This window comes from Anoplopoma fimbria, chromosome 15 (assembly GCF_027596085.1).
Source record: "Anoplopoma fimbria isolate UVic2021 breed Golden Eagle Sablefish chromosome 15, Afim_UVic_2022, whole genome shotgun sequence".
NCBI lineage: Eukaryota > Metazoa > Chordata > Actinopteri > Perciformes > Anoplopomatidae > Anoplopoma > Anoplopoma fimbria.
The window spans coordinates 13279770-13306583 of NC_072463.1; the positions used below are offsets into that span (position 1 = coordinate 13279770).

At 41.7% G+C, this 26814-nt stretch overlaps 2 protein-coding genes across 2 annotated transcripts; both read left to right on the forward strand.

Annotated features, from left to right (window-relative positions):
* The first annotated feature begins 943 nt into the window (after positions 1-943).
* odc1 (ornithine decarboxylase 1) lies at positions 944-6062 on the forward strand. Its single transcript, XM_054613589.1, has 11 exons — positions 944-1065; positions 1796-1945; positions 2235-2372; positions 2575-2748; positions 2890-3062; positions 3171-3387; positions 3484-3567; positions 3731-3893; positions 4005-4120; positions 4212-4426; positions 4648-6062. Exons 3-11 carry the CDS (start codon positions 2271-2273, stop codon positions 4784-4786), a joined length of 1383 nt encoding a protein of 460 aa, XP_054469564.1. The 5' UTR covers positions 944-1065; positions 1796-1945; positions 2235-2270; the 3' UTR covers positions 4787-6062.
* Positions 6063-13007: 6945 nt separating this feature from the next.
* Positions 13008-26342, forward strand: LOC129103757 (matrilin-3-like). The gene is made up of 9 exons (XM_054614348.1): positions 13008-13251; positions 13779-13934; positions 14294-14869; positions 16468-16587; positions 18588-18707; positions 23516-23641; positions 23815-23934; positions 25908-26009; positions 26290-26342. Exons 1-9 carry the CDS (start codon positions 13008-13010, stop codon positions 26340-26342), a joined length of 1617 nt encoding a protein of 538 aa, XP_054470323.1.
* Positions 26343-26814: the final 472 nt, after the last annotated feature.

The following is a 26814-nucleotide window of genomic DNA, read 5'->3' on the forward strand; positions in this document are numbered from 1 at the left end:
GGGGAGAACTGCGATGTGTGAAAATGATTGCAGATTATGTCATCACACAACTTTGCCGCTTCACCTCACTTCAACTTCTCTGACCAGTGCAGAAAAAGGGCTGCGCTTTTTACTTTTCTGACAATTAAACTGCTCGGAAAACATGACTTCACCCACCCGCCCTGCAGAATGTTTGAATGGAAACCCCGCCGTGCAAAGAATCGATTGCCATCTAGATTGTGGCCTCGAGACCTGGAAAAGATATTAAGCTGAGCCCGCAGATATGCTGTCCTCGAGAAGCCCTGAAGGTTTGCCGTTAGTGCCCTGGAACCCATGCTTGTGCAACATTTCCACATGTAGTCCGGGGTCAGGCTAACCAGATTCTTAATTTTCCTCCATTTGGTAATGTCTGCTTGTGGACCAAATGTCTATGAACGCAACCTTTGGACCGATTAGACTGTGCGGGAGCGGGGGACGTGTCTGGGGCACGGGGATTTGAGGGCTCTGGAGTAGCAGCACCATACTGATGCACTGAGGACCATCGTCAGGAAAACGACTAAAATGAACATCAAAATGGGCTTTTTCAAAAGCACAAATCTACATTTATGTTTTTTCTCAGTGAAGTAAGAAAACCTGGCAAAAAAAACCCAGCCAACCCAAGGTGTTTAATGAGAAGTATATCAGTATGTGGACTAGACTGGTTCATTATGGGCCTTGTCTTCACACACAAAGGGGCTGTGTGTGTGTGTGTGTGTGTGTGTGTGTGTGTGTGTGTGTCTCTGTCTGTCTGTCTGTCTGTGTGTGTGTGTGTGTGTGTGTGTGTGTGTGTGTGTGTGTGTGTGTGTGTGTGTGTCCTCCACCATGTGGACGAGGTGACGAGCCTAAACCGGTTCATACGTGGAGGGGAGGCCGGTTTCAGCTGGCTGCGTTGCCCTAGCAACGAGCCCTCTATAAATACCGCCGCGCTCCTTCCGCCGGCTCGCACTCCAGTCTCAGCCTCCACGGAAGCGACTCCTCCTCCGGCCTATTTCTTTTTATCCCAGCGTTCTGGTCTAATGGACACACTCTTTGTAAATGCTTTTTAAGGTACGTGAAGGTTCTCCTCGCCGTGTGTTGTGTGTTGTGTGTGGTGTGTGGTGGTACCGTGGTGCCGTCATGAGATGTGTGTGGAGGCGGCCGCTCTGCCGCGCTAACGTGGCCGCGCTGCCGCTGAGCTAACGCGATCTACCGCCTCATCTCAGCCCGTGACGTCAGCACGCTGCAGTGTGCTACGTTTATTATACATATATATATATATATTTATATTATATATATTTATATATGTTAATTGTCTGTGTAAGCTCTTCTAAACCACGGTAACTTCACATGCTAAATCGCCTCATGGCACGCAGAGCTCTAAGCGGAACCGGCATGATGACGTAGAGCTCATGCCGGTCGCTGATTGGTTGGTTCTCGTGCCACTCTTTTGGTGTGAAAGGCGGCTCTTGTTTGTGATTGGGTGAAAGCGGCACTGGGCGGGGCTTAAGCGCTTGGTCCTCTCAGTGCAGATGGTGTCTCGTACCGTTAGTCGTGACTCACGTTATAAAATGGAGAGCATCCTTGAAGTGGTTTTTTTTTTTTTTTTTTTTTTTCTGTTAATTACAATGTTTAAAATAGAATAATCATTAACTATTCATTGGTAGCTTAAAAAAATAATAATCCAGTAGTTCAGATACATTATACATTCATATTGTAGGTGAATCTGTAAATAGTTATAGCCCCCATCAGGATATGCAGTCTTGTTTGTTAAAATGCCTTCAAATGCTCTTGTTCACAGAATCATCAGTCTAGGAAGACGCACACTGCCTACTCAGCAGGCCCGGGCCTTGAGTCGTATCTGAAGGGATTTAACTTCACTGGTGAGCCGCCTTGGCTTCTCTGCACCTGATTAAACTGCAACACTAAATTCCATCTCTTTCCTATCCAAGTAAGTGTCCCCCCCCCTCTGGTGTCTCATCTTGATTTCAATACTGCATTGTCATCTTGGCAGATAACACTGAGACAAAATTCTCAAGTCAGTCAAGTGCCGTGTTTTGAGAATAACTCCCACTTGCACTGGTCTCAGACGTTCCCATGAGTTGGGATTAAAAATAGTAATGAAGGACACAAAAGACGCTGTGTTCCTCGAAGCTGAGTGTAATCTACATGTGTCCCCTGCCCTCTCTCTCTCTCTCTCTCTCTCTCTCCTCTCCTCTCTCTCTCTCTCTCTCTCTCAGTTTACTGGTGACTAATCAAGAGGACTTCTTGTGACCATGAACACTGCCACTCCCACCGAGTTTGACTTCACTTACTTGGAAGAGGGCTTCTCTGCCCGGGATATCGTCGAGCAGAAGATCAACGAGTCATCCATGACGGTGAGCGTACTGTGCCGGCATTGTTTAGTGGATACACAGAAAAGTGCCGCTGGTTTAGGTGATGAATGTCAACAAAATGCGCCTGAAATCCTACACCTGTGTTCAGCTTACACACATGGTGTTTATTGTTTGCAGTCTATCATGTAGTTCTATGATGGAGAATGTTTCATTAAACGCACGTGTACCTGTATTTTCCCCACAGGATGACAGGGACGCATTCTACGTCTGTGACCTTGGAGATGTGCTAAAGAAACACCTGCGCTGGGCGAGGGCCCTGCCCCACGTCACTCCTTTCTATGCCGTCAAGTGCAATGACAGCCGGGCCGTGGTCATGACCCTGGCGTCCCTGGGAGCAGGCTTTGACTGTGCAAGCAAGGTGCGTGTTGGAAGCTTCCTGTAACACCAAATGTTCTCAGAATAAAGCCACACAAAAGCTGTTGTGACAATTAGCTGAAATTGCACTGGCAGCTTGTGTTTTTAAATGACTGTTGGCATTGTCGTCCCCCCCCAAATCTAGATGGAGATTCAGATGGTTCAGTCTCTGGGAGTGGATCCAAACAGAATCATCTATGCCAACCCCTGCAAGCAACTTTCTCAGATCAAATATGCGTCTGCCCATGGGGTCCGGATGATGACCTTTGATAGTGAGGTGGAACTCATGAAAGTGGCCCGCTGTCATGAGAATGCCAAGTGAGACATTTTTACCATATTATGAAGACCTTCGTTTATTTGTCATTCATCTGCCCTGTTATCTCCTTTATTTCCCCCAACTAACTCTTGTTCCTTCTCTGTGCCTAGACTGGTGCTGCGTATTGCCACAGATGACTCGAAGGCAGTGTGTCGCCTCAGTGTGAAGTTTGGGGCCACACTCAAAGCTTGCCGGGGACTTCTAGAGCGGGCTAAGGAGCTGGGGCTGGATGTGATCGGCGTCAGCTTCCATGTGGGCAGTGGTTGCACCGATCCCGCGACCTACCGCCAGGCTATTGCCGATGCCCGCTGTGTCTTTGACATGGGGGTGAGTTGTGACAGAAATGCATATACAACAGATTTTTTTTAATGTGGGTTTTCATGCAGCAAAGTGAACTGAGACTCTGATTTTTGTGCCCTCCAGGACGAGCTGGGCTTCAACATGGACCTGTTGGACATCGGAGGAGGTTTCCCTGGGTCAGACGAAGCAGAACTCAAATTCGAAGAGGTATCTTGCTTCTTTTTTTTTCTTTTTCTGTGCCGCTTAATAGGCTAAACATTTTTGTCTGTTTTTGACTTAAAACAAGACCAGTGAGCTGCAGTATTAGTAGTACTAGCTCATGGTAATCCTTAATAGTATGATATTTACCCGGGGACACTTTTTCCTCTAGATCACAGCAGTAATCAGCCCGGCCCTGGACAAGTACTTCCCTGCTGACACTGGTATTAAGGTGATCGCTGAACCAGGGCGCTTTTATGTGGCCTCTGCTTACACACTGGTTGTCAACATCATTGCCAAGAAAGTCATCGTGGACGACGAGTCAACCTCTGACGGTAACTGTCTTGATTTAGAAGAGTTACTATGATTAGGAAAAAAACAAGTTTACTCTGAAAGCACATTTGTAACATTTCTCAGTAGTAAAAATGATTTAATGCTTTCTTCAGAGGAAGATGAAGGGACCAATGATAAGACTCTGATGTACTACGTAAACGATGGAGTGTATGGATCCTTCAACTGTATACTCTATGACCACGCTCACTGTTTGCCTACACTACATAAGGTAAGTGAAATTCAAGGATTGAAGAAGTAGCACTTTGTTTGTGAAACAAAGGATGACCGTTCATGCTTCTCCCCTCTCTTAATACCAATAGAAGCCAAAGCCGGATGAGGTCATGTACCCCTGCAGTATCTGGGGCCCGACATGTGACGGCCTCGACCGCATCGTTGAGCAGTGTTACTTGCCCGACCTGCAGGTGGGTGACTGGCTGGTCTTTGACAACATGGGCGCCTACACCGTGGCCGCCTCCTCCACCTTCAACGGATTCCAGAGACCCGAAATCCACTACGTCATGTCCCGCACTGCCTGGTGAGTAGACGTCACAAGAGCTGGGAGTGGTATTTTAATAATGGATCACTTTCTAGAGTGTTTTTATTTTATTTATCTAGGCAGGATAATTCCATTGAGATTTTGAAGCAGGCAATGTACAAATAAAGGAGATGACAGACTTTCATCAATCGTGAGGAAAATGTTCAGGTTTTCAGTGTTTCTTGAGACAATCTAACTTGTATCTGCGCTGTCTTCTACAGGCAACATGTGCAGCAGATCTGTTCCCAGGGCATGCCAGCTCCCGCGGAGGAGTCTTGCCTGTTGGAAGTACCAGCCTGCTGCGGCCGAGAGAGCAGCTTGGAGCTGCCCACTAAGCCCTGCCAGGCCCATGTGGTTTAAACACCTACTCTACATCACAGCAATGTTCTCCAGATCTAGCACCCTCTAGCTATAAGTTATTCAAGGGGGTTCTGTCTGTTTTTTTGTTTTTATTTTGTTTGTTTTTTCTTTTTTTTGTTGTGATAAGTTTTATTTTTCTCTTCTGCAAATATATGTCGAATTTTCAAGGCCAGTTACTTGACAGGAGAACGAGAGGGACACGCTGCTGCACAACTTTCTGTGTTCTGTATGGAAGCGGGGATCACCTCTCAATGAAATGAGGCTGAATCACACTCTGAGCGTCTCTGTGTGTTCCAGGCAGTGTTATGGGGCAACTGTGTACTCAAGCTCGTAGCTGCGCCACAATAGTCAATAAAGGAACTATTTTTCCTAACTGAAACAGTACGGGTAGTGAAACCGTCGCTTTGCTAAATAAATAAATCTACTTCACTGAATGTCACCGTAGACGTCACAACTCGTGAAACTGTAGCAAGAGATGAAGGGTCACTCATGCTATCATTTTACTACTATAAAGATAAACGTTAACAAGATTGCTTCCGCCATAAGGCAGTCGCTAGTGCTGACTGACCTTAAAGCCCTGTTAACATCTGGAGTCGCATCCCGAGCTAGTAACTCGCAAAGAGTTGGTTGGAGGGGTGATTTAATTCCTCAAAAATGGCTGCTATGTTTATATTTATCTTTTCCATGATCTCCACTTCTGTACAGAACCTCTCAAGTGTTAATCCTCAAGATATTAACATCAAGAAACACACTTAAAGAAAAAGTTGAATATGTACAGGCACACACAGAAACTCACAGTAAAAGCATGCGTCACATTCCACACGTTCCATATAGTGTGTGTGTGTGTGTGTCTGCGCTGATATGGCTGCAGCTTTTTAATGAATCAGACATCTCTAAAAATAAAAACCACTAAAACAAAATTTCAACTCCCCATGTGATCCCCAAATATTTGTTCTGGTCACCTGACACCACAGGTTCCAACAACAGAAATAAACCTTCAGGATTAACACTTAAAACACAGGGACTCAAGAAGCAGACGGCCCCTCTCCTCTTCTCCACCTTAATATTATTTTATTTTATTTTATTTTGTATTTGTTTTGTAACGTATAGAAGGCAAGAAGTCTGTGCATGACAGGAATAAGAGGCGGTGTGAAAACCTACATTTGAAATGGATACGAAAGAGACTGGATTGCAAATTCTTAACGCTTTCCTATGGAAACTTTTTTGAAGTTTTTGTATTTTTTTAATAAATAAAGCATTAGGTGCAGAGCCGAAACTTGAGTGTTGTGTGTTTTGTACATATGGAACAAATTATGACTGAACCGTACATTTACTGCTTGTTAAGCAATATGGACCTTAGAACTTGAGTCACAGAATATTTCAAGAGCTCCATCTAGTGTTTGCAGCAGGAAGTAGTTTGATAGGGTTTGATTCTCCTTCACTGTTATCTGTTTCTCCACTCACAACTGTGTTTCAGACACAAGCAAGATAACTGAAGATGCAAACCAGCGTAGAATCCTCACCTTAAAGTTGACCCCTAGACTCAAAAAGCACTCATTATCAGACGTGTTTTGGAATGTAAATGATCCCCCAGGTCAATCCTGACCTTTATAGAGTTTGAGCATCTGGATGTTAAACATGCCCTAATCTAAAAGATACCAAATTAACTTTGTTACAGAGAGTCACTTCATCTACATAAAAGCTTTCATTGAACTTGCTTCCAAAACTGTAGTATTAGCAGGTCGTCAATAAACAACTGGCCTCACAGTTTAAGGGATAATTATGTTAAGGCTAATACTTCATTTTTACAGTTGGAGACTTGAGCATTGGATACAAATGTGTCCTTATGTAGCTGTTACACGTTTTTATATATATATATATATATATATATATATAAAAATATATATAAAAATGTTTATGTGTATACATATACATATATTTTATATACATATATATATGGTTGTTTTAAGGGGAAGTTCAGGCTGTATCGATCTGACCCATAGGTACCTTGAGGTGTTTGTCTCTTTGTGTTCATCTCCCATCTTGTTGCAGATTAATTATCCATACAGGGAACACTCCATGGACAAACTCAAAGAACAAAGGAGGTACAGTTCTGAAGTATTTCGTAGGACTTTATTTATTCACAGTACACAGCCCTTCATGACAAAACACTGTGTCTACACCTCATATCTACAACTCTTATCTGAAAGATCATATGATAAAACAATGGAAAAAAAAATCACACACACAAAGTCATTAAATGTGTATATATATGTAGAAAGTAAAAAGAAACCATATTCCAAACACATGTTTACCTTGCATTCACACCTCAGTGTCTCTCTCACAGTTTTTCATCTTTGGTTCTGTATCCAGTCACATGTTCTGTTAAATTGATTTTAGATTTAGTTGAATTCAAGAAATTAAAAGATCATAATCTATCTGAATTTTTCACAACATCTCATGTTTTAACATGATTTATAATATTAATTGGTACCCAGCCCCTACCCTCAAATAATTTACGTATATGTGCATGTGGGACTATGATGTCACCACAGCCCCGCCTTTCTGCTCATAGTGCTTCCTGATGTACTCAGTGATGGCGCTCTGATTATTAAGCTCTTTCCTGAACACCATGATGTAACACTTCGGGGCCAAGTGACAGTAGAGGATGCTGTAGCTGGAAATGAGGATGGCTGTGCTCTCGATGGAACGCTTGTACTTCCCGATCAAGTTGATATGAATGGGGATGAAGAAAACCCAACTGATCAAAAACAGCAGCATGCTGATGGAGATCAAACTTGCATTTTTATACAGATCTGGCAACTGTTTGCCTTTGAATGCAAACAGGAAGCAGATGAGGGCCAAGAAAGTGTTGTAGGATAACATGGCAATAAAGAACTCAAGGGAGCCATTCTTACACTGCTTCAGGATGCTCTCCCTGAATATCTCTTCATCGGCATGCGGGGGTTTAAAGCACAGCCATGACACACACAAGGCCACCTGGATCCCAGAGATGATGGTCACCACAGCCACCGGCTGGTTGAGCCTCTTCACCCTGGACGCTGAGTACAGTTCAAAGTTGAAGCCCAGTAAGATCTGGAGCAGGTTGGCCAGAATGCAGGAGATGCAGAGGGAGAAGGCCATGCCGAAGAGAGGCAGGCCGACCTTGCAGGAAGCATCGGTGGGTTTTCCGGCAAAACTAAATGTGAGGCAGAAGCAGAACAGCAAGGAAAAAAGCTCCAGGAAGCACAAGTAGCCTCCAACAGCCTTCACAATGGGAGTGCCCCGATAGACGGTGAACAAAATAAAAAACGCAATGGTAACAATTATACCGAGGACTGCCAAGGCATTCAAGATGATAATGAAGGGATCCGTCCAATCTAGGAATTCAACAGTTTTCTTCCAACATGTATCCCTCATTGGAGACGAATACTTATTTGCATCGCATCGTTCACACTGCGTGCCTATAGGAGAGAAAACAGAAATTTAACTGCACGAGGAATGTTTGAATGTTTTTGCATATCCATCAGGAAAAATAAGGTTCCACTGAAAAGTGTGATGTCATTTAAAGCAATGCGGTTGCATTATTCAAAAGTGACCGTAGGTTTGTGCTCTCTCTTTCATAAACCAACTGCAGTATTATGATGTTAAATCTTTGACAAACGGGAAGCAGTGTACAGATCCCAGAACAGGACTGATGTGATACCTGGTCTTAGTGAGGTCTCTAGCAGCAGCACTTTGAATCAGCTGCACATGTGGTATATTGACTTAAAACGCAGGTCCGAGTCCATGATAACAACATAATACTATTTTTCATTAACAAAACAGGCTTAAAAATTGTTAAATATAAATAAAAACAATATTTAATCAGGAATTCTTAAAACCGGCAACTAATTATGTTAAATCAATCTCAAACTATTGTTACAATTCTTTGCATGTACACTCAGCAGGAAGCGATCAAACCATTCCAATTCTCCCCTTTCTTTGATGATTTCCTCAGTTATGTATCCATACTAGGGATCCTCTTAGAAGATAGTTTTTGTATTATTTGAGGTGGTGGATATTGCCTCCGGGGAGAAAACACTTACCATTTCCAGCAGAAAACTCTCCATCTGCACATGGAAAACAATGATTGCAGCAATTTGTGCTTTGCTTTTTCAACATCTGTCCTGGTTTACATGTTTTAGAACAGTTGTAAGCCGTGACCTTTGACGAGACAAAACAGAATTAGTGAAAAATGATTTACTTATATTATTTTATGAGAAATACATACATGATGACATTCTGACTTTACCGTCACATTGAGCATATTTCTAACAAGATCCTCCGGTACTTTGATTTCGCTATCCGGAAGGTATTCTCCAAGGGTTTCTAAGTGTGGGCCCTGTTTGGATCCACTCATGTTCCAATACATAATATCATATCCTAATCTGGGGTCTCCATTGCAGTCAAAGGATATATGTGTAGTGTTCACAGTGAAGTTTACTTTCTTGATTTCATTAAAAAGCTGTGGAGAAAAACATGGAGTGAAATGTTCTTATTATTGCCTGTGTTAATAGGAAAATGACAAATCATAGAACAGGAAATATTTCATTTACAAATCTTCCAAAAATGTATTTAATTTACAAATTTTCCAAAAAACATATGATTTTTTTGTTTAAAGGAGTCATTGGCTTTTTTGTTTTACTCCTTTTCTTTCAGAGTTCTAGATGAGATGACTTTACTGTACCTCCAGGGCTGTGAATTTGGTGCTACGTTCACAGCGATGCTTGTCACACTTCAGCAAGTGCCTAAGACCCTCAACAACGACTTGAACAGATAAGTAGATATTGTATGACATATCCTGATCAATGTAATCGACCAAGCGGCTTGGGTCTCGACAGTTTTGGCTGTTTGTCTGCGAGCAGTTCCTTTCTCCGTTCTCCTCCAGCTGATCAGAACAATTGAACATTGAGATGACATAGTCTTTAAAACCAGGCACCTCGTTCCTCTTGGAAATTAACCCATAAACCTCCCCGGCCATCTCGATGCCTGGCAGTGAGGATACGGTCGGAGAGGTGGACCACGCACTATTTGCAATCCACATTCTGTTGAGGCTGGCTTTGATAGCTGCTTTCATGATGATGACAACATTAGGTTCATCGGTGAACAAGATGACGGCCTCAGCAGAGGACTCATTGACATCTCTTATCAGATTAGCCAGGCATGTATTGTTAGTGGAATTGATCAGGGAAAAGTCACCGGGCAGAATGGTAATGAATTCGATGCATATATCCTTAATTTCATTGAAAAGGGACACAAGGTTGTCACTGCCATACTTCCCGTACTCATCATCACTGCCTACAATGGCCACTGTCTTCCAATTAAACTTGGTAACCAGCTTAACAATGGCCAATGTCTCAAATTCATCACTGGATATGGTTCGCAGAAAAGTGGGGAACTTCAACTTCCTGCTGAGCAGCTGGCTAGTCGAAGAATAGCTAATCTGTAACAAAAAGGAGTACATCATCTACAAATAGTTCTGCATGCTGTTTGCAACAGTAACACATTTAAATCAAAAGACAAAGGATTTAATCTATTACCACTATTGCATTATATGTTATGGAATCTTAGATCTATAAGAATTCTGTGATAATCCCATCATTAACCTCAAACGACGCCAAATCTTTAGAAATTTTAACTGTAGTTAATATGACACCATCAGGTACAGAGAAGACAAACCTGGGCAACGGATGACAGAGCAACAACTCGTGCAACGGCTGTTGACACTTCAGAAGCATATTCACCAATCACTGCCTTGGTTTCGGGTTCGGGTAGAGGACTTTGAAAGCATGAAGGTACCAGGCAGCTCTGAGGGTCTGACTGGCTTCTCAGCATCTGGAGCGTAGCTCTGATGGCGAGGCTGACGTCTCCACATGTGTCATAGATGTCATATCCTAAGGTGAAGTTGTGTAGAACCCTCGGCGTGCGCTGGTTTACTTCTCTGATGGCGTATATCATCACTTGAGAGCGAAGGAACATTTTGATGTCATAGCTGCAAAAAATTGAAAGAGGAAGGATGACATTTTTGAGATGATTTGTTTGTCTTTTAGTCAAGTAAAATAGACCAATTTTGATAAGAGCCTACTTACTCAACACAGGAGAGGGGACCGGGCAGTTTGCTGCGATTGGTTCGTAGATGAATAGGGAAAAGTCCTCCAATGACGATGTCCCCAGGAGAGTATTGGTGTAGAGGCCCATTCTCTCCCGAACAAGGGCAAAATAAAGCCATGATACTCACAAAGAACCGTAATAACAGGAGCATTGTGGATACACAGGGGGAAAACGCGTGCACGCATTTGTTCCTCTCTTTAGAGTACGGACTGGTTCCCGGACAACTGCTCCTATATAACTGCACCATGTAGGAACGTTGAAATGATCATTTGCATTGTCAGATGGCACCTGTCATCTGATCCAAAACACACGGTCTTACTTACTCATCTTCAAAACACAGTTGGCACGAAAACACCACAGTAATTTGAATCGCTCAGTTATGAATAGTTCGTGTATGATCTCTTATCTTGACGAGAGTTTAGACACGACAGGTGTCTGTATTTGGCTGGTGTGTTATGTTTCTGTATTTGAATAGGGAAATTGCGGAAAGACATTAACCCTATGAAAAATAAGTATAAATATATAATGTACCAGGTTTTGACAAATGCCTATGTTCTGGCAGCAGTCCCTTGGCAGGTACTGTAGGTAGAATAATGACATAGTCAGAAATATTAAACTTGTAATAAAGGCAAGAGGGAGCGGCATTATGTATGGTCTTGAATATCTAAAAAAACATTTGGGTTCACAATTACATTTTCAAAATGTAAAATATCATATTGAGTGAGTATATTACAGTGGTGATAGCGACATCTTCTTGTTTTTAATGATTAAGAACAGTTTTAAATGACTCGTGTGGGCGAAAGGCCGTTTGACCAGCCTTAGACCAAAATTTGCAAGGTAAAATTTAAGTGTGTCAACCAGCTTTTTAATAAGATCATTTACATTTTCACTGATGTCAGGACAGCCTCTAAGCTTGAGTCTGTTGGAAAAGTACAGTCTTTCCAACATGGTCTGCATTTGGAATCAGGGAATGGCTCTTGTTATTTAGTTCAGTGAACCCAAAATAGAATAACTGTGGCGCAGTTTGCAAAATAATCCACAAGAGGGCAACGCACTACATGTAGACTTCGGCCTCTAAGCACCTTATGGCTCAAAAAGGAAAGGTGTGTGCTTTGGTTAACGGTGAACCAGACCATCCTTGTAATTTATTCCTTAGGAAGACCTATATGGAGATAATACTATATTATGTAGATCAATTCAGGCCCATATAAACAGGTCACTGTTGGATATGAAGTCCTAAAGGTGCTCAGAATAAAGGAACTTTGACCATCTACAGTTCCATGACAACTGAACATACAGTCAATGGCCTATGTGGACCCTAAGCTTGGATAGTTTTTGTCGGTTGCTGTCTCCCCGGTCAAGAATGAACCGATACGCTTCATGGTAATTGCTTTTTATGTTAGCAGAGGTCAGAATTGAACAACACAATACAAAATATAAGGCAATACTGTAGTTGGACATTTGGAGTTACTTTGCTTTAAAAATTCAGTTCGAAATGAAACTACTACAACTGTTAACATTAAAAGTGACGTTGTCTCAGGATTAATGATTTTAGCCAGTGATAGACAAAGTACTAAGATCTTTTCCTACAGTATCATAACACCACAGTACAAAAATACTAATGCATGCATTCATTATTTTATTAAGTAGAAGTACAAAGGTTATAACGTTTAAAACCTACTTTAAATTTAAAATAAAAGTAAAAAAACTCGTTAGGTGACAGAATGTCCCCCTTTCAGAATCTGTGTATGTGATATTATTGAGTTAATATCACTGATCCATTAAGGCCTGAGCTGTATTTAAATGCTATTTTATATGCTATTAGTTTGTTTAACATTGTTTTACATTTGTAAATAAACATATACATATATATTCTAGTGCAGAATGATGGTGAAGTGACTGCTGCTGCTGCTCTGACACCACCCTCCCTTGTCCGTCTCTGGGCTCTCTGTTCACCACGCCTTGTGGGCCAGTGGACGACCCCATATAAATAGACCACAGTCAGCTGTGGAAGTGGACCTCCAGACCAGGGGCGGACGGACGGACTTCCACTGTGCGCACGGGCAACATGACCTCATCCACGTGGGGACTACTCTGTCTCATCCTGGCAGCGGGGACTCTGAGCGCCTCCACGCAGTTCGGGTCCCGAGACCGGCCGATCCACTCAATCAAACCGGTCCACCGGCGCTTGGAACAAATCAAGTCCATTGAGCAAAGCTCGGATGAAGAACCAAGTGCTGGAACTTTCCATCCGGGTGTCCCAGGGGCCGACATCTACCTGGTGCAGGAGAGGCGGAGGGCTGACAGTGGAGGTTGGTTATGTGTCCCATTAGTTCATTAGTTCATTAGTGCATGTTCATCATCCACAACTTTCTCAATTGTTTCCCCTGCGTTTCTCATGGTTTGTGCAATTTTGGCAATTAAAAAAAAAAAAAGGAATTTCAGTACACCTGTTATTATTACTACTGTCTCATATATATAAAATAAGAATAATTTTGGTGACAGACCATCTCACAGGGTTTTTAGCCAGTGACATGCATTATCTGATACAAATTTAAGAGCCTTAAAATAAACCTCTATTTAGTTAATAGTAAATAATTAATTTAATAAGATACAAATGTTTTCACCTTCTATGTGTTCTTCACCTTCTAAATTATATATTGTCCAAAACAACACATGCGATTTTGCATGTGTTGTTTTGGACAATATATAATTTCCAAAGCCTGTTAAGAAGAACTGTTATTAAGCCAATAATCATTATGCATGCCCATCATTCAACCAAAGTAACCACTGCTCCTAATGTTACGCCCTCTTCCTCTCCCCACCTCCCTTTGCAAAGATGGTGGCACTAATTCCAGGTTTTATCAGTACCAGTCCTCCCATCACCAGCCACCAAAGAATAGCCAGCCGCTCTCACAGCTGCAGCACAAAGCAGCATCCTGGCAGCCTGCTCGAGACTCCAGCGGCTTTGCTGCGTCCATCAGAGCTGACGCAGGTACTCAACTTTAGCCATAACTAACATCCGTTCATTTGACTCCCAAAAGACAGACGTGAAGTTGTGGACAGCATTTTGTTGGCATATTTTTAAGGGTCAAATCACATGACACTTTTCTCATAAAGTTTGTTTCTTAATGATTAGGCTGTAAACGGATATTGAGATTGAAAAAGGAAATCCTAAAGTGTTTGGTTACGTTTGTTTTATAAAGTGTGTGTGTGCTTTAGTGAATGTGTGGTCAGAGCATGTGTTTAGGGATGTGTAGGAATGCATGCAAAGTTTTAGTACTCTATCTATCTGAATACATCAGAAAATACACCTCTAATCAGATTAACATCATTTTGAATCTTTTTTTACAGCAGCAAGATCTAACTGCAGAAATCGTCCCATAGACCTGGTCTTCATCATAGACAGCTCCCGCAGCGTGCGGCCTGCTGAGTTTGAAAAGGCCAAGGAGTTCCTTCAAGACATGGTGGAAAGCCTCGAGATCGGCTCGGACGCCACGCGGGTCGGCCTCGTCAATTACGCCAGCACGGTGCAGATAGAGTTTCTGCTGAAGACCTACTTCACCAAGTCCGCCCTGAAGCAGGCGCTGGCCCGCGTTGAGCCCCTCGCCTCGGGCACCATGACGGGCATGGCCATCAAGACTGCCATGGAGAAAGCTTTCACGGCGGAGGCGGGGGCCCGAGCCAGCTCCGTGAACATCGCCAAAGTAGCCATCATAGTGACGGACGGGAGGCCCCAGGACAAGGTGGAGGACGTATCAGCCTCCGCCCGGGCCTCTGGGATCGAGATCTACGCTGTGGGTGTGGACAGGGCCGACTTGATGTCCCTCCGCCTCATGGCCAGCACCCCGCACGACGACCACGTCTTCTATGTGGAGACCTATGGTGTCATTGAGAAGCTCACTTCCAAATTTAGGGAGACCTTATGTGGTAAGGATGATGATAACGGGAGTGCGGATATTCCATTAGATGGCGGAGTCGGTGATAATGGACTAGGCCTAGCTGGCAGAAAAGACGGTAAAGGAATAAATAATGAAAATGATGATAAAGGAAACAACGGTATGTCAGTTCTGTCCTTTTAAATTTCAAACCTGTGGTCAGACGGGCAGCACCATAGACGCAATCTCCATTCTAAAGTAACTGGTCCTATTCTTTAGATTTAAGAATAAGGGCAAGGTAACAGGAGTGATTTACTGCGTTTGGATTTCCCACAAAAAGGTCTTCACTAACTGTTGATGGTGATAACAGTAGAGCCTATGCATACAGCTTTAAACATTTCTGGTAAATCATGTACTAACCGCCTTTATAAAGAAGACAAACCTCTGATCACTCAAATTCTGCAACCCTCAACACTTTCAAATGGTTGAAAGCTAATATGATGCTGCCTGTACTTTTCACGTGGAGCGCGCTGCTCTGTGCTAAGCTTCCCAGGTCCACTATTTGGGCTTTTGCAATCTGTGACAGAACATTAACTGCCATTCATCCTGCATGGCAACAACTAAATTAGCTTGCGCTGGCGCTCAATTTGACTAAAATGTATTTGAGCGGAAACTTTTAGATTTTAAGAAAGTGCTGAGAAAACTTAATATGCTTATTAAGATAAGACGGCAATAGACTACACTGATACATTTATTCGCTCTCTTGCAGAGTTAGATGAGATGAGAGATACCACTTTCACGTCTGAAGCTGGAGCCAGCACCGGTTAACTTAGCTTAGCATTAATACTGGAAACAGGGGTAACCATCTAGCCTCGCTCTGTCAGAACTTATTTGATTTGTTAAATTTGTACAAATGAACAATTTGCAAGACAACAAGTTGTGGTTTCACAGGGGCAACGTGTGAAACTATTTCTTGGTTGGTCGCAGTGACTTCCTGGTATCTCCACTAGTTGCCTTGATTGCAGGAAGAAATATGGCAAACCAGTAGGTTATGTTATGTTTTTCATAAACCTAACTAAGTGGTTTTGTTGCCTCACCATAACCCTGACTGTTTCACGTGTCGTAACATGTCGTAAAATGAAGGTGTCACAAAAAGCCTAATAACAACAGGCAGAAATCTCTTGCAATTATTTTTATTGCCTTTCCATGAGATTGGGTTGAATAAACAACACTATGCTTACAAATATGACCGACACACAAATTCTGTTTTAGACTGATGGATTGAACACTGTGTTTCACTGTGACCAACTCCACAGTGACATCACTACCAACGACATGCAAGGATTACGACAGTGGTTGCCTCAGTAGATATGGTGTTTGCATGGAATATGTCTTTTGACAATTAAGATGGATAGTAATTCAGTTGTCTTACATTCAAAGTCAATGTAACATTTGAAAACGGCATGTGACTACGTCTCTTCATTCCTTCACAAATAACAGGAGCACAGAGATCAGACAAACTAATCTGCATGTGGCTTTGTAGTATTACACAATTGCACAGTTGCTTACAACTTACTAACATAAATATAACACAAAATGATTGATTTCACTAGGCCTAAGCCAATCAGACATTGGAGTGTTTCTTTTCAGGTTTGGATGCATGTGCTCAGGGACACAGTTGCCAGCACATTTGTGTCAACAATGGCTACACATACGACTGCAAGTGTCGCAATGGCTATGTCTTGAATCCGGACAAGAAAACGTGCTCACGTAAGTATTTTTTCCTTGTCTTAATGTTTTTGTCCAATGTGTCAGTGTCACCAAATCTCATTGTGTTTTCACTATCTTGATACTACTGCCTAAAAAGGTTAAACATGGCTAACAGTTATATTTTCATGGAATCTGGTATTTCTCACATTTCTTCTTCATTGATGTAAGAACTTTGACAGAACCTTTGCATCCCAAGTTTATAAGCTTCAAAGCTCTTTTTGGGCATCAGTAAGTTAGGCACTTTGTGCTGCGAACACACTGCATACCATCTCTTGTTGCCAATGTTTTGGGTTGCCCCAAATAGATTAGGGCAGACATTATTCAGCACAAATTAAGTGAGCGGGACAATTATGAAGGCCTGGGCTGACAAGAGGCACAAATTCTAGAAGTAAACAATGGCCACTTAGAAACAACAAGTAGATCTTCCCTCAAACTCACATGCTGGGTTTAATGTTATTGTTCAGTAGGTCAGCAACCCAACTGCCCTGGGTGTTCTAAACCTGGAATTAGGTTTGCTGCCAACTTCCAGTTAGGTACTTTAGAACCAAAAAAATCACCATCTCTTTAAGCCACCCTCCCCGAAAAAGCCCAGTCGGCTCTGATTGTCTTGCCAGAAAAATATGGTGCACTTTTACAAAGGTAGTTCTCCAGCCGCGGGTTTAGATACTTAGACGGGGGGCGGTATAAGCCAATGAGTCTTCATGGCTTGTTGAATCACATGTTTTTCGGATGTAAACAGCCCACAAAAACCTGACTGTGTTGGCTAATATTACTGTTGTGGGGGTCGGCAGTAGTTCAGTCTGTTGGGACTTGGCTTGAGACCTGGAGGGTTGATGGTTCAAGTCCCTATGTGGACCAAATACAGAGTGTGGCTGGAGAAATGCTAGTTCACTTCCTGGGTGCTGCTGGTGGGTTCTTGAGCAAGGCTCCTGACCCCCAAACAGCTCCCCTGGCGCTGTATAGTAGCTGCCCTCTGCTCATAATACTGGAATGAATTAACAGCAGAGGCTTATTTAATCATTATCATTAATAAATGAAGATTTGTTCACGGTTGTGGGTAGGTGGGGACTCTAGTTACCCAAACGTATTTGCACAAGCACTGAAATGGGTCCTTGATATAATCTCTTTAAGCTGTATGCAATTGTCTAGAGCTCATTGCTGGAAGTCAACTACTTAGCTTCCATTCCACAGCCACCTGTTCTTAGTGTTCAGTAATAACTTAATTAGGGTCTTATGCAGGGTATTGGTCCGCAAAGATGAATAGTTAAAGCCAGTTAAAAGGGTGATGTGCACATGAATGAAATGTAACTGACTCAGGGGGTCTTGTCAGTTAGTTTGTTAAATGTCTCTTTTCAGGTTCAGATGTATGTGCCCAAGGACACGACTGCCAACATATCTGTGTCGGCACTAATGATTCGTACATCTGCAAATGTCGTGAGGGACATGTGTTGAATGCAGACCAGAAAACATGCTCACGTAAGAACCTGAATGTTTTTCATAGATTTGTTGGCTGAAAATGTATATGTATCATCTATGTACTGTGAATAGCAAGGGCCTGTGAGGCTCTTTGCACAGAGGGCATATAAGGGCATGTAAGGCACTTACACATTGGCTTCCGCTTCACTTAAGGTGGTTGCTACTTGGATTTGTGTTATTCTTAAAATTCGGAAGTGAGTGCTCAGACCATCTTGAATTTTGCACAGGCTCAGGAACAGATCAGCTCTTGTGACTATTGTTATGGGGTTGCCCAGAGTAGTGTATCCCCAAAAATGTTTGTTGTGCTCAGCAACAGTCAGTTAACATGCAGAAATATTTCTTTGCAGATTTGCCAAAACAGCTTAAAAATGTAATCTTGACAGAAAGCGCTGCAAGGGCACTGACTTTTTGAACTGTTCAGAGTGTGAAGCTGTTTATGTTTAATTCATTTTAAAAAGTAGAAAACTGGGATTTGCTCGCCATTTGCTCGTAGGATGGTTAGATGTGGAAGTGTCTCTTTTCAGGTTCAGATGTATGTGCCCAAGGACATGACTGCCAACATATCTGTGTCAGCACTGATGACTCGTTCATCTGCAAATGTCGTGAGGGACATATTTTGAATGCAGACCAGAAAACATGCTCACGTAAGAACTCCATATTTTTTATAGATTTGTTGGCTGCTTTGTGGCCAGTTCCAATGTGTTTTGCACGACTGAAAGTTTCTATGCATCATCCAAATAATGTACATGGCAAAAGGTGGTGAGGCACTTTGTACGGTAGGCATATACATATACATATACATATATATATATATATATATATATATATATATATATGAACTGCAACAATAATAATTGCCAACACAGGGTCTACAGTAAGTTCCACAATTTTTTCTTTCCAGGTTTGGATTTATGTTCCCATGGACATGACTGCCAGCATATTTGTGTCAGCACTGACAATTCGTACATCTGCAAATGTCAAATGGGTTATGTGTTGAATGCAGACCAGAAAACATGCTCTCATGAGAACCTGGACTTCTCAGGTATTTTGTTTCTTGGCACAGGTTTCCCACTAATCTACTTATGGTTCTTGATGAAGCAGCAAGAGGCAACTTTTTTGGGACTTTTCCTATTGTGCTGTAGTATATATTGAATTGATTTGAAAAAAGCATTGAATTAGGAACCTAGGTTTGATGGACAGAGAGTTTGGGAAACTGGCCATGACTTCTAAATTTAAAAATAATTTATGGCTCATTGAAGGAGCTCTACAGGAATTCAGAGTAAATCTATGATTAAGGAATTGACTCCACACTGCTCTGAACATGGTAAAGGCTCAGCCAGCAGCTAGTAGAAAATAGCGCGAACAGTGCAAACAAAGGCAACAGCGCTGACAGAGCTCGCGGTGTTTGCCTGAATGGGAACGGGGGGGGCAAGCGCTTCCGCGACAACGCCGGTGGTCCGGACGTTACCATCGTATGAGAGCAGTAGGGAACGGCGGCTATTAGCTAGCCAGTGGGGCACACAAGCAGGGACTCACTTGCGCTTACATGTTCGAAAAAGACACTTGCTGTTGGACATAACTTACTTCTCTGCTCAGGCAGACATTACACAACTATATCTTTACATTTGCTGCCATATTGATGCTTTGAATGGCTTCAAGAGAACCTTTAAAGTCTCAGCTGTTATCGGTTGACTAATGTAATTCGATTGTGTGTGTTACATGTTTGGGAGTGTCTGTTTTCAGGCTCAACTACATGTGCCCAGGGACATGACTGCCAACATATTTGTGTAAACACTGAGGATTCTTACATCTGCAAATGTCCTATGGGATATGTGTTGAACGCTGACAAGAAAACATGCTCACGTAAGCACCTTTGTCTTTGTTGTCCATTTGGACTGGGATTTTCTGTAAGTATCAAATGGATTGTAAAATGGACCAGAAAACATGCCTAATGAGATTTGACATGCATCCCTCAGAGCAGTGTTTCTGGTTAACAACAGTCATTACTTTAGTGTTTGATTGAATACAGAACCAGGTTTACCAAGTTTTGCTGTTTGACAGGGGTATTGCAATGTGGGCTTGTGTATTTTTCTGAATGAAAGTGACTGTAATTCTGAGGTTGTTGAGGTACTTTGTACAGACAGACTTTCTTCACGGCGCCTTGTGGCTATTATGACAGTTTTTCAGCTCAGCCTGAATAACTCAGATACTCGGGAGACTGATTGATACAGATATAGGAGTTGAGCATGGAACCTCATAGTACAAGGAACAATGGCCATACCAAGGCTCCAACAGTCCAGGATGTCTCCTGGACTGATGTCATGATGTCATGATATGTCAGTCATCTAACGTTATGTGGGCATATCTCTTTACAGGCTCTGATCCATGTGCCCATGGACATGATTGCCAGCACATTTGTAAGAACAGTGATGACTCGTACATCTGCAAGTGTCAAGTGGGATTTAAGTTAAATGACGACCAAAAAACATGCTCACGTAAGAACTTGGACCTTATTTTATGCATGTTTTAGGATATCATGCCATTGTTCCGAAATACAGGGTCTGGAAGTCCGATAGTCAGGAAAATGTACCGTTGGACCGAAAAGTCCATTTGTCCGACAGCCAGTTATCCCAAAAAACAAACATCCGTTCTTCCGAACGCCCATTGCTAGGAAGAAACAAAAACTTTCCCTGCAAGAAGCATATGGCTAAATATAATGCAGAATGATTTCACAGAATCTTCCCATTTGCAATATTTTTTGCACGTGAGATTTCTGTTAGATAAAAAAATTGGGAAGGTATAATGACATCATTTTGCATAATAAAAAACGATGTGCTTACGAACAACGGCCGCTTCTTTTCGGGATAATAGATTGAACATGTTCGGACTATTGGGGTTTCAGAATATGGGCCTTCAAAATAATGGGCAGTCCCTTGTCTTACTGCAGTGTGACTGTTTAACAAAATTTCTAAATGATGGTCTAAGCGTTAGCTGTGGAAGTTTCTCTTCTCAGGTTTGGATACATGTGACCAGGGACATGACTGCCAGCATATATGTGTCACAAACGGTGATTTGTACCTTTGCAAGTGTCGTGAGGGATATGCGTTGAATGCAGACAAGAAAACATGCTCACGTAAGAATCTGAATTTTACTCGACGTCTGTCATTTCATTCACTAACAATTCTTGAAGTATCGGTGTTTTCCACTACTCCATAAGTTACATTTGGACAGCAACAGCTTTAAAAGTTCCACATTAGGCTAAGTGCCTCTTGATGGCTATCGTTCAATTAATCAGCTACAAATCTGTTACAAGTGTGAGTGTCCCTTTTCAGGTTTAGATACATGTGCACAGGGACAGAAATGCCAACATGTCTGCATCAGCATTGATGACTCGTACGTCTGCAAGTGTCAAGTGGGATATGTGTTGAATGCAGACCAGAAAACATGCTCACGTAAGGAGTTTTTGTCTTGATATGCATGTTCCATTGTACGGTCTGTGGTTGACTAAAATCTTTATGGTTATCATTGTAAATACTTGCTTAAATGCAGAAGGAGGCATTGAGCATTTGGCCATGGCCCTCATAATTCTCCCGAAATCAATTTTAGACAATTAAAAACTTCAGCATTGAAGTTTGCTGTGGAAGTCAGCTGTAGAAGTGTCTCTTTTCAGGTTCAGATGTATGTAACCAGGGACATGACTGCCAACATATTTGTTTGAAAAATGGCGATTCTTACTCTTGCACGTGTGATGAGGGATATGTGTTGAACGCCGACCAGAAAACATGCTCACGTAAGAACCTGAATTGTTATTTTATACTTGACATGCATGTTACTGTTGACCCATCTTTAGCTCCACAACAGGCCAAATATTCATTAACTGATAGTGTTAGAATACAATTTTTATCTGGTGAAGCACTGTGCTGTGGATACAATACGTAACAGCTCATGTAGGTTGTTCTAAAAAGATTAATGTAGTCTGTAGCGAATTCATTTTGAACAGAGCCTGGGGCTGATATACAGCCTTGATTAACATAACTTGTAAGTGCGATTGTGGCTCATTAGAGGCTCCAGAACTGGCAAGGTTATGCTTGACGGATGTAATCAGATCAAGCTAGTTACAGGTGTCTTTACAGGTTTGGATGCATGTACCCAGGGTCATGACTGCCAGGAAATCTGTATCTTTTCAGTCTTTCTGTGGTAACCTTGTATTCCAATACAGCCTTAAGTGTCACTCTGACACTTGTAGGGTGCTTGTTATTATCAAGAAAGGTCAAAAGTTTGGTTTGTTATGGTTTACATGGTCATGATGTATATCAACTGCAAGAGATTGGTGGCCCATTAAAAGCTCCATAAGTCCTTGACAGATGTAATTAAATGTCAGTTACCTGTGGGTGTCACTTGCAATGTCTCTTTTCAGGTTCAGATCCATGTACCCATGGACATGATTGCCAGCACATTTGTATAAACAGTGATGACTCGTATATCTGTAAGTGCCGAATGGGATATATTTTGAATCCAGACAAGAAAACATGCTCACGTAAGAACCTGAACCTTTTTTTTTTTATCTGTGGCGGTTGATGGATTGTCTCAGAGAGATTATTTTGACCCATCATAGGTTCTTTTGAGTGATGTAAATTGAGCCCATCAGATGCGGGAGTGTTTCTTTTCAGGTTCAGATACATGTGCCCAGGGACACAACTGCCAACATATCTGTGTCAGCACCAATGACTTGTTTGTCTGCAAGTGTCGAATGGGATATGTGTTAAATGCAGACCAGAAAACATGCTCAAGTAAGAACCTGCACATTTCTAAAAGTTATGTTTCTTTGGTGCAGGTTGTTAAATGTCCCTCACAATGTCTCACAATGTCATTTTCCACTTACTGTACACTGTAAGACACACTTCACACACACTCACACTTCATATCACCTCTTGAAAGTTAGGTTATGGAAACTCGTCAGATTGGGGGGGTTCTCAATTCAAGAGCATATTGACGTATGTTTAGGCTAAGTCAGATGTGAAAGTGTTTCTTTTCAGGATCAGATGTATGTGCCAAGGGACATGATTGCCAGCAGATTTGTGTCAACGGCAATGACTCGTATATCTGTGAGTGTCGTGAGGAATATGTATTGAATGCAGACCAGAAAACATGCTCATGTAAGCACCTAATTTAATTTAATATGCATATGTGTCTGTGCCGTTATCCAGCAACTCAGATATTCCACAAAGCACCACATTTGGAGCTTGATAGCAGCTGGTGAGGCAATTTGATATCAGTTCTCGCAAATATTGCTTTCAGTTGTCAGCGTAAATGAGCGGGAGATATAGAGAACGGGAATGTTGAAATGCATCCACTTCTTCTAAAGGGAACTGTGACCAAAGGCTCTGCAAAAAGCTAAGTGTTTTTAATGTCTTAAGACATAAGTCGCTGAGGTGTGAGCTTCTCTTTTCAGGTCCAGGTTTGGATGCGTGTGCCCAGGGACATGACTGCCAGCATATTTGCGTCAACAATGGGAGCTCTTACATCTGCAAGTGTCGAGTGGGATACCTGTTGAACATGGATCAGAAGACATGCTCCCGTAAGAAACTTCTTCCTTTCAACTAGACATTGGTGCAGCATCTCGAGATGTTTTGAATAGTTCTTGTATTGTACTGGACACTAATACATATTAAGGTAATGATAACCAATAGCTCCTTGACCTTGAATTACTTAGACCAAGTCAGTTAGATATGGGAATGTCTCTTTTTCCAGGTTCAAATGCATGTGCTCAGGGACATGACTGCCAGCAGATTTGTATCAACAACGGTGACTCATACAACTGCAAGTGTCGAGTGGGATATGTGTTGAATGCAGACCAGAAAACATGCTCACGTAAGAATCTGTAACTTTTTTTTCCAACATACATAATGGTGTCTGTGATTTGAGACCTTAAAAATATTCCCTGAATGTTTAATCAGTTCTAGCCTCAAGTTAAATGTGTCCTCCAACCCTCTCATATTATTGCCTTGTGAGCTGTATTGTACAACTAGGGTTGGGCTCAGCCCGACTGAGAAAATGTGCCAGACTGGCACTAACTTACTAAAAGGTGTGGAATGCATGGACACAGTTTTGGAGTCCTCACTGGAAGTATGAGCAACCGAGTTTCCTTGAATACTCTTTCCCTATAAAACTCAAAGAGGCTTTATCGGAGATGGGCTGGACCCTGTGCTTGATGTGACGAGAGCAATTCTCAAGCCATCCTAAACAATGCAAGAAGATTAAAGGTGAGAGTAAGATATTTTCCAATTGTTATCTGTTATGATAATGATATACATTTCATATCATGTCATATTATAAGGGTCTATAGGCTTGACTAAATTTCCCATGCAAAGTAGTACTGAAATTTACTTTGGCATCCACGTTATGACTGCCAATATAGACAGCACAGAAGCCTAGAGTAGGCGATGGTGGTACTTCTTCCATGCTGAAAAGATTTGGACAATGGAATATGCTCTCTTGATATTCTGGCTCAAAAGAAAATACAGTTAGGTTTGGGCAACAAAACTACTTAGTTAGAGCTAGGAAAAAATTAATGGTTTGGCTAAAAATAAGTCTGTAAACTGCGGAAAATACGTAGGTAAATAACGTAACATACCGTAAGTACGGAAAACAGTTCACTAACATAACTTCAAATATCTAAACAACAATTTTATCATGGGACACGTACGGCGGTTTCCTGGGTGAAAGTCCTGTGTTCTCGCCCACCATAAGTAGTCCTTATGGGCCACAGAGACCCAGATTCCTTCCAGAATGTTCTAAGATCCTAGAAGTTATTAACTGGCCCCTTGCGTTCGGTCATCTTGCAAAAGTGGCCCTGTAGCCTTTATGAAACAGAATTAAGTTTAAGGATCCCCAATTCTATGACCACAGGTCTCTAACCGTCTGTCAACCAATCTACACAAATCACTGATTTGTGGATGCAGACTGTATTGTATGTAAGTAAGAGATATTACATGACTATTTATAGAGTCATGTAATATCTCTTACTTACATGCTCACCCATGAATTTTAGTGCACTGCTGTAAGTCGGAACTTGGTCAAGCTTATGGCACTGATGGGGGACTTTATATTTATTTTAGTAACAATGCATAAACTTTGATCTTAATAGTTATCATACCTTTTACGTCTACCTTTTTGCATTCTTTAGCTGTGGAGAAGTCTGCAGTTGACTGCGACCAAAGCCACTGTCCAACGACGAGCAATACTTCCACTGATCCAGCCGTTAACAGCACAGATTGTAGGAAACACAAGTGTGCTGTGCTTCTGGTTTAAGGAATGAGAGACTGCAATGGAAGTTGTGGTGGGAGCCCACCGAGAACTTTGGTCCAAGTAAAGGACCAAAAAAATGTGGTTGTAATTGATTGTCTTTTTCCGTAATTGGTCTTGTATGTATATGTGAGTATATTGCTCAAATGATAATTAGCATGCGTCCTCATAAATGCCATCCACGTCTGACCTCAGTAACTGAGCACTCCCAAGTTGTGATTAACTAGTTGAAGTGATGAATCTTTTTTTTCCAACATGTTTCCTAATCTCAATCACAAAAGCAAAAATCATGATTTTAACTGCTCTTTACTAGATTGTTCAATCGATATCCATTATGCTTATGTTCCCATCTAAACAATACCTAACATTTATCTGATTTCGTCAGCTCCAAAATGTTCTCATACTGAACACCGACATCGAGGAATATAAAATGGGTTGTGGAGCCAAAAGGAGTTTTACAAAGCGGCCACACCAAACACAGCGAAACATCACTCACATGCTTTGACCTTCACCATGTGTATTTTTTCTCATTCTTTCAGAGGAAATGAGAAGTGAAATAACTCAGGATGCCTGCATGTGTGAAGCCCAGATTGTGTTCCAGAAAAAAGTGCAGTCCGCCATTCAGGAGCTGAGCAGAAAACATATCCTTTTGCTTGAGAGACTTAGAAGGGTCTGCTTTTTGATTATTTATTTTTTATTGTGATTATGTAAGAAAATGTCTGCTCTGGGCTTCTAAAAATGTAAGATATTGGGATTCTGCTACAATCGTTTGGTCTCTAGAACTTTTAATGAGCATAAATTTGATCTGAATCCATAGTTGGAGTCTGTTGATTTGTAGCGTTGCATCTTTAGAAATGCTCAGTGTGATGATGAACAACTACATTGTTTAGACAAATTTGATTTCCTTGACAGTCTGTTCACTTGATGAACTTTCAGATAAAGTGAGCCTGATTGAGGGACAAAAGCACAATTAAGGACAGCGATGAAGACGTACAAGACTTGCATCTTTTTGACCAGCGGAAGTCATTTGTTACCCTCAAAAACTCATAATGCTTCAGTAAAAATGTCTACCATTTCTTTGAGGTCTGCATGGTATGGATTTCTCATGCAGTATACTGATTGCGTTAATATGTTATATGATAAACAAGCGATTTGCATCCACAACACTGTATGTTATTACTTCTTTCGGTAAAGTCAGATATAACTGGTGTAAACGTTTACATATACTGTATCTGTATATTTGCAAGAAAAGCTCCATGTCTTCTTGGCAGTGAAAGCCATTGAGTTGGGACTCAAGATATGTAAAATGATTATGGGAAATTCTAGAATAGAGAGAAGTGCAAACTTCATTATAAACATGTTAAAAGTATGCTTTCAACAATTTCAATGTTTTTTGCTGAAAACGTGTGATCCTTGTTTTGTATTCACAGATGCAAGAGCATTTCT

Excerpts from the sequence above, each read along its gene's own strand:
- odc1 (XM_054613589.1), top strand. The coding sequence starts at position 2,271 with ATGAACACTGCCACTCCCACCGAGTTTGACTTCACTTACTTGGAAGAG. Across the intron at positions 3,063-3,170 it reads CGCTGTCATGAGAATGCCAA|ACTGGTGCTGCGTATTGCCA; the intron begins GTGAGACATTTT and ends CTCTGTGCCTAG. Across the intron at positions 3,568-3,730 it reads CAGAACTCAAATTCGAAGAG|ATCACAGCAGTAATCAGCCC; the intron begins GTATCTTGCTTC and ends TTTTTCCTCTAG.
- LOC129103757 (XM_054614348.1), top strand. The coding sequence starts at position 13,008 with ATGACCTCATCCACGTGGGGACTACTCTGTCTCATCCTGGCAGCGGGG. Across the intron at positions 13,935-14,293 it reads GTCCATCAGAGCTGACGCAG|CAGCAAGATCTAACTGCAGA; the intron begins GTACTCAACTTT and ends CTTTTTTTACAG. Across the intron at positions 23,642-23,814 it reads GGATCAGAAGACATGCTCCC|GTTCAAATGCATGTGCTCAG; the intron begins GTAAGAAACTTC and ends CTCTTTTTCCAG.